The sequence below is a fragment of the Lolium perenne genome, chromosome 7 (assembly GCF_019359855.2).
Source record: "Lolium perenne isolate Kyuss_39 chromosome 7, Kyuss_2.0, whole genome shotgun sequence".
Lineage (NCBI taxonomy): Eukaryota > Viridiplantae > Streptophyta > Magnoliopsida > Poales > Poaceae > Lolium > Lolium perenne.
The window spans coordinates 254,365,538-254,373,680 of record NC_067250.2 but is presented as its reverse complement, the minus strand read 5'-3'; the positions used below and the strand labels follow the sequence as shown (position 1 = coordinate 254,373,680).

Here is an 8,143-nt window from a genome sequence, read left to right as displayed (position 1 = left end):
GACTTGGCTTGGTAAAAATATAATATATGAAGGTCCCTTAATTCTTCATGAAATAGCCAAATCTCCAATGCCCTCCACTTGTACCTATTGATCAAGTTTGAGATTGTTGGTCCCCAACCAAGTTGGGTCCTAAGAGGTTAGTCACAATAGGCTTGGCAACCCAAATGGTTCTTTTCTTGAAACCACTTTGAGTTCCAACAAACTTGGCAAACACATTGCCATCCTTATCCTTTCCTAGAGAATAATCATCATCAACAATTATAGGGTTAGATAAGGTACCACCTAAGCAAGAAGAAGCAAAGTGCCCCTTCTCACGGCATAAGTAGCAAGTGTTCCCCTTTTTCTTCTTTATTGATTTCTTCTCTTGGGGAACCATATCTTGATTCTTCTTGGGAAGTAGCCTATCTTCAACTTGAGGTCGAGCATGAGCTTGACCTTGACCTTGTGGCCGTTTCCCTTGTTGTTTCTCACTCAAGTGCATCTTCTTCTTCTTCAATGGGCATGATCTAACATGATGCCCTTCAACCTTGCACTTGAAGCAAACCAACTTGGCCGGATCATCGACTTTATCTTGGCCCTTCTTCTTGTTGCTCTTGCTCTTGGACTTGTTCTTGTTATTGGAGTTGAATCCAAGTCCACTCTTGTCATTGGGAGATTGTTGCACACTTAGCATCTTGTCAAGTGCGGATTTCCCTTCATGATGCTTTTCTAAGTCTTTCTTCAAAGAAAGGACTTGAGCCTCGAGCTCTTTTATTTCCTCTACATGGTTAGTAGAAATACAAGTACTAGAGGAAGTAGACGCTTCATTGTTGGAGCAACAAGGCAAAGTGAGTAATCCAACACAAGGTGTATCACTAGTTTGACTAGATGGATTACAAGGACTAGCACATGGAAATATAACATTTGTAGTAGAGATTGTGCTAACATCCATATGAGGCTCACAAGATGTTACCTTAGTGATACTTGCCTCATGAGCTAACTTTAGCCCATCATAGGAAATTAGAAGATCATCATGAGAGCTTGAGAGCTTTTTATGACTTTCTTCCAATTCCCTATAATTGCTAGTTAGCAACTCAAGTTGAGCCCTTAGCTCAACATTTTCCTCTAAGGTAGATGCTTCACAAGAATTAGAGTTAGTAGCACAAGCATCAACAATAGTTTTCTCATTTTCATGCATATAGGATTCAATTTTTTGTGTAAGCATAAAATTAGTATGCTTCTCATCTTTTAGCTCATGCTTAAGGAGAGTGAATCTCATTTCCTCATTTTCAACATGGGACTCCAACTTCACTATGGTTTCCCTATATTTATTCAAGGTATCCATAGAGTTTTCGAGATTAGCACGAGCTTCTTTATTACCATGAAGAGAAGCATATATCGTTGCCATATTATGCACCAAGGTATTATATTCTTCATCATTATCATCATCATCACTCTCATCATTAGAGGAAGTGTTAGGAATCAAAGTAGGAGATACCTTTGATCCATTTGCCATAAGGCACATGTGCATACCGGAGGATGAAGACGGAGATATTCTTGAATCCTCATTTGAAAACATGTCTTGATCCATAGAGTGTTCGATTTCCTCTACATTGTTAGTCAACAAACAACTAGAGGAAATATAAGCATTTTGATTATGGAAGCAAGACAAGGTAAGCATATCTTCATGAGATCTATGTAAGCAATTTACACATGATATGCAAGGACCATCAACACAAGCATGTAGGTTATTTTCAATGCTAGATGTGTTTAAGTCCAAAAAGGAAGCATTACAATGGGATAGAGATGAAGAATCATCACTATTGAGCACAATATCAACATTGCAATTTTCCTCACCACTCACCATATCATTACCTCGTGTCTTGCTACACGTTGGTAAAGTGGAAGAAGATGATAACTCATCACGACCGGAGGTGGAAGCAACTTGGAGCTCTTCATGATGTGAAGGGGAAGAGAGCTCCTCGGAGTCACCACCGACCAATTGAGAAGTGGATCCACCAAACATTTCCTTAAGCTTGATCCACATCTCATGAGATGATTTTCGCTTTATATATATCAAGAACCTACGAAAATCGGGTCTCAAAGAGAATAAAAGCTCATTAGATACTTGAGCTTCAAGATGTAAGTTTTTCTCATCCTCTAAAGATACATTTTGAGAATCCATCGGAGGAGAAAAACCGACATCTAGAAATTGCTCTATATGTGGACACAAGGTCCGAAGCTTACAAAGCAAGCAATTTCTCCACAATAGATAATTTGTGCCATTAAAGACAATTGTGTCATTGTGCACTATACTAGCCGACATCTTTACTCTCAAGGCGGTGAAGCCTTAAACAAGGAGAGACCTTGCTCTGATACCAATTGAAAGATCGAGATGTCGCCTGGAGGGGGGGGGGGGTGAATAGGCAATTACAAACTCTTGCGGATTTGTCTTGTAAGAATGCGGAATTAAACTATCGTTTAGTTTACAAGCACAAACCCTAAATATGCTAAGCTCAACTAAGTGTAACAATAGCAACTAGAGCTAGGCAAGATAGGCACAAGATATATGTAGCACAAGTGATAGCAAGATATATGTACTTCAAGCACGATGGCTATCACAAGGAAAGAGAGCTCGGGTATAGAAATAACCGAGGCACGCGGAGACGAGGATGTATTCCCGTGTTCCCTTGCTTTGCAACAAGGTACGTCACGTTTGGAGGAGTGGAGGTCCCACGAAGGATTCCCCGCGCCACGAAGGCTCACCCTATTCTCCGAACCACACCCACGAAGGATAATGGCCCTTTCCTTATGGTTAGCTTTTCCTCCGCTCCGGAGATGGCAAGCTCCACAACCACTTCACAAGCTCCACGAAGGAGAAGCCCGGGCCCCTTCACAATCTTCCACGAAGAGATCACCGGGACACCAACCAAGCCAACTAGGAGGTCACCCTCCAAGAGTAACAAGCTCACGGTCTCTCACTCGAACAAATCGTGGTGGAGAGCTCAACACTATGCAATGATGCAAAGCAAGAACACCGGAGGTGTTCAAGTCCTTCACACTCAAATCCCACCAAAGCAACGAATGCTAGGATGAGATTGGAGAGGAAGAACAAGGGGGAAAGTCAACCAAAGACTCCAAGATCTAGATCCCAAGAGATTCCCTCACTTAGAGAAGAAATGGTTTGGTGGAAGTGTAGATCTAGATCTCCTCTCTCAAATCCTCAAATATGAGCAAGAATGGTTGGAGGAATCAAGGGGGAGAGCAAGTTCTTCAAATAGCAACAATGGAGGTGAGAGAATGGGAAGAACTACTTGCTCAAGGTGGAAGAAGAGCTATTTATAGCATGGGAGCAAATAAAACTGTTGGGAGGAAAAAGACAAGAAAAACAGGCGAAACGGCTCTAAAAATCGGCCCGGCGGTCGGCCAAGCCGACCGGCCGAGCCGAAGCCGAGCGCGACAGCAGCTCGGCCGAACCGGATCTGTGACCGGACAGGGAGGCAGGCCGCGCGGCGGGCTGGCGGCCCAGCCGGTGCGGGCGAGTGGGCCGCGCGGGGAGAGATGCGGCCCGGCGGTGCGGCGCGACGCGTGAGGGCGAGCGGCCGCGCGGGGGTGGCGCGGAGTGGAGCGGGCCGGATGGGGCGGCGGCCCGGTTACGGTCCGGTCGGACCGGAGTGCTGGCTGGGCTGGCCGGCGCATGGGCCGGTGGCCGCCCGGTCGACCGGGTGGGCCGGCGTGCGGCCCGGCAGGCCGGGCGGCAACCGGCCGCCTCCCCCCTTTTTTTCTTTTCCTTTTCTTTTTCTCTTTTACCTTTTCTTTAATAACTATTGCTCCCGAACTCCGATTGACATGAAACAAATTGCGTTGGAAAGATAATAACAAATGTCATCCAATAGAAAGTGCAAACTCAAGAAATTGTAGGAGGGGATTTTATCATGAAAATAAAAGGGTAGAACCTTATATCATGAATAACCGGTTAAATCACCCAACCTCGAAAACGCAATAGAAGATGCATGCGAACTCCGTTTTCGATGAACTTGGGCTTGTTGTAAAGCTAGCAACAAGCTCAAGAACCTCACATAGAGAAACACCAAGGAGCAATATGGATATGCAAAGTATGCAAGGGGTTGAGCTCCCTAAGACGATGTGATCAAGTTACTCAACCGAAAGCCCCTCTTAATAGTGCGACTATCTATCCTATAATCCGGTCTCCCAACATCCACCTTGAGACCGGTAAAAGGAAAACCTAGCAAGGCCATACCTTTTCCTTGCGCATCCCGCTTGATCTTGATGATAACTCTTCAAGCTTCACTCAAGCCGGAATGCCTCTCTTGACCAATGTTGCTTCGTGACGACTCACAAATGCTCCCCCATACATTATGATGGGAAAGCTCCAGTGATGCACATCTTCACGAGTCCATTATCATCAAATGGACGGCAAGCTTCAAGTATGTGATTCACTTGAGACGCTCATCTTGAACTTGCCCAACTCAACCTTGTATCTTCACATACTCACATAAGATAGAGCATGGCTAATATTGAGTCCCACATAAGAACTCCATTTTCATTTCTTCTTATCGATCATATCACATATATATATCTTCATACCGATGATCTTGATGCCAATACACAAGATATACCTTTATCTTCATGGCATCCATACTTGAATCCAACACATGGAGAGCAAGTAGTACCTATGGAATATTCCTTCATATAAACTCAATGAAAACATTAGTCCATAGGGGTTGTCATTAATTACCAAAACCACACATAGGGGCAATGTACCCTTACATCTTGTTCTTTGGCTTGATTGCCACTTCTCCCTCATTGCATGAATCCTCATGGGCTTCAACTCTAGCTTCAATGACTCCTTCCAAGAATTGGGCTTGGATTTGGAGGCTTTCAATTTTGGACTTCAAGCGATTGACTTCATCTTCATGATCCGAGGTGAGGGTGAGTTATGTCAAACACTTGAACCTCTTTCTCCTTATTCACCCGGAATTGTTCCGATAGAGCTTCTTCAAGAAGAGAATTCCTTTTCAAGAACAAACGCTTGTGTCTTTCCAAGGTGGCAATGTCGTTTTCATGATTACAACAAATGTGGACCTTACTTGAGAGTTGGTATTCTTTTAAAGCTTCATCTTGCATAAGCTTGATCACAATAAGCTTGTCCTTGCTCCTCTTTAGATATGCAATTTCATCTCATGGTTACAACAAGTGACATTTTCCTTGCTCAAACGAATCCACTCCATCAAGGACTCATTTTGCCTATCATTCACTTCAACTAGCTTGGCCTTGTGTCTCTTTAGAGTGGCAATCTCCTCTTCATGGTCACAACATTGCACCTTCTCTCTACTCAAGCGATAGTACTCATCCAAGGCTTCCTCTTGGGTGGAAATGATCTCCAAGAATCTTGCATTGTGTCTTCTCAAGAAGCAAACTTCGTCAAGGAGCTTGTCACAACATGAATTGGGACCTTCATCTTCTTTCTTCTTGTACACTATTTCTTGAGGATGCCTCTTCATCTCGGATATGAGCTCAAACTTGCCGGTGAAGGTGTCCGCGCCGGCGGAGAAGGTCGCCGGCTCGTCGGTGGTCGAGCTCGTCGGCGTGGTCTGGGACGCCAAGCGGCGCATGGCCGAGGAATGCCTGCGTTGGGCCGAGGGCCGCATAGGCGGCCGCGACCCGTTCCAGATGACGTTCGACTACGAGTCGGTGTACGTGTCCGACTGGAGCAAGCTCGGGTTCTCCGACGTGGACTACGGGTACGGCACGCCCATGACCGCCGGCCCGCTGGTGAACTGCGACCTCATCGCGTCGGTCATCGTCATGAGGGCGCCGGCGCCGCTCGCCGGCACGCGCCTGCTGGCCAGCTGCGTCACCAACGAGCACGCCGACGACTTTGCCGGCCTCATGAGGGAGGACCTCGTATGAACGTACGGACGTACGTACATCCATCATCCATGCGACCAAAACCTGAAGGAATCCTAAACTTCTAGAGTGCTTAAATTATACTACCTATATGTGAAAAAATAAGGTGTGCGCTCTACGGTGCTTGAGTGTTAGTTTGACTGTTGTGTTTGTACGACAGCAAAATGATCTGTGGAAGCTATGTTATACATACCTGCATGCTATATGAATATATGCATGGATGTGTCTTTGTGTGTAACAATGGTAATACCATTTTTTATATGTATCGTTTCAACAAAAAAAATCATGATTTAAATTTAAATTTGAACTTGATAGGAATTACAAAATGGAGGGAGTACACAAGTACCAATTCACTATTCGTCGGAAAAGATATTGGATGCTGCTAGGGAGCAAACAACCGCTATTAAATCTATGTGAGCCCTCACCCTAAAGTAGAAATTCAACCAAAGCACGCACACGATTATCTAAAAACACAACTACACAAGTAGTCATCACCTCCCAAGCGGAAATCGCCGTGCCATGCACTCCGTCCAAGCTACCACTTTAGGTAATTTCTTAGTTGTGGTAGGCAAGTTTAAAATACCATTAAACAAAGCCAGCATTGTTGTACCTAGAAAACTTCACAATATATTTCACAACTAACATGCATTTGTAGGCAACTTATTAGATATGGTAGGAAAGTTTAAATTACCATTAGGCAAGCCAACATTGTTGATTCTAGGCAACTTTAAAATATATTTCGCAACTTTTTTAGGCAACTTATCAGAGGTGGCAGGAATGTTTAGATTACGGCTTGGATATATAACAAAGGTCGTCATGTAGGTGCATGGGAGACGACTAATACTAGAGGCCAATCCGGCCCTAGCTACAATGGATGCCATGCTCGTCGGCTCTGCATTCGGGCACTGTTCTTCTATTCACATGGCCGTCTTCTCCACCCATAACACCACGCCCGGCCTTGTCTACATCAGGGAACCATAGCCTTTGGCCCTTTGTTGTTGTGCCCAAACAAGTCGTTCTGCTCCTGAGTTCAGCATGCACCGTCGCCGTCCTCCATGCAGATGGCTAATCGCAGGAAGATTGATAATGGAGTTGCCGGAAAGGAGATATGATGCCACTGAAGCGAGAGACGCCATGAAGGGATCTAGCCGAGGAGATTACAAAAAAAAAAAGTAGACATGAAACAAGATTTTTTAATAGATTATCTTAAGATATGTAAATCATTATTTGCAATGCGATGTCTGTATATGTTTATATGTATGTGGGTATTCAATTTCAACTTTTTTAGAATTAAAAAATATGATTTTTAGAAATCAGGAGCGCTGGTGCTCATGTGTCAAAGGCACTTTTTAGTAGTACGTGACCCTTCTCAGTCATCTTCATAAACAGTAGTTCTACTCACATATCTCAAACTAGATCCTCATTAGTAGAACGCTAGTAGCCTAGTTTCTTGCGAGAAACGCCAAAGGGTACAATGTTTATTTTTGCACGTGTCCGGTAAAGCGGAAACAAATTGCCTTGCTGTCCGTTGGTCCTATGAATATGATGCCAACAGGCATTCATGGCGCAAGACTTTCGTTTAAGCTCGTAGCCAAACTTTGTTTGCTATATATTGACGCTTAATTTCCTGAAATGCAAGCGTCAGAAAAGACTAATACTACCTTTGTCCATTTTTAGATGTAATTTTTTTAATCTAAATTCGAATGTATCTAGATATTTTTTAGGCATAGATACATTCAAACTTAGACAAACCACTAGACATCTATTAACGGACGGACGGAGGGAGTAGAATATCATGCCAAACTGCAGGAATACTGCGGTGATTTCTTACCTACAATGAACGGGGATAAGGAACAGAAAGTCAGTTCATGGAGCGCCAGGTTAACAAGGGACCTCCTAGATCTTTGACTGTTTTCTTTTTTACTGAATCGGATTCGATTTTTTGTACGTCCCATTGGGATCCACCAGTCTCTTTTCCCTATTTTCACAGTATTTTCCTTTACAGGTTTTCCTAATTCTCGATAAGTTTGAGCTCATTTAACTCCAGAACCGTTGTATCTACAATACGACTCGTGTATCCTATGAATTACAAGTACGGTTGCAGCTGAAATCCACTGAAGTAGGATAAAGACATTATAGAAGATAATGTGCCATATGAATTAGTTGACTATATATTGACGCTTAATTTCCTGAAATGCAAGCGTCAGAAAAGACTAATACTACCTTTGTCCAT

General features: G+C 43.8%; 1 protein-coding gene across 1 annotated transcript; it reads left to right on the top strand.

The window, feature by feature from the left end:
* Positions 1-5,511: 5,511 nt before the first annotated feature.
* Positions 5,512-5,940, top strand: LOC139833914 (acyl transferase 10-like). The gene has a single exon (XM_071824282.1). The coding sequence runs from the start codon at positions 5,512-5,514 to the stop codon at positions 5,911-5,913; it is 402 nt and encodes a 133-aa protein (XP_071680383.1). The 3' UTR covers positions 5,914-5,940.
* Positions 5,941-8,143: the final 2,203 nt, after the last annotated feature.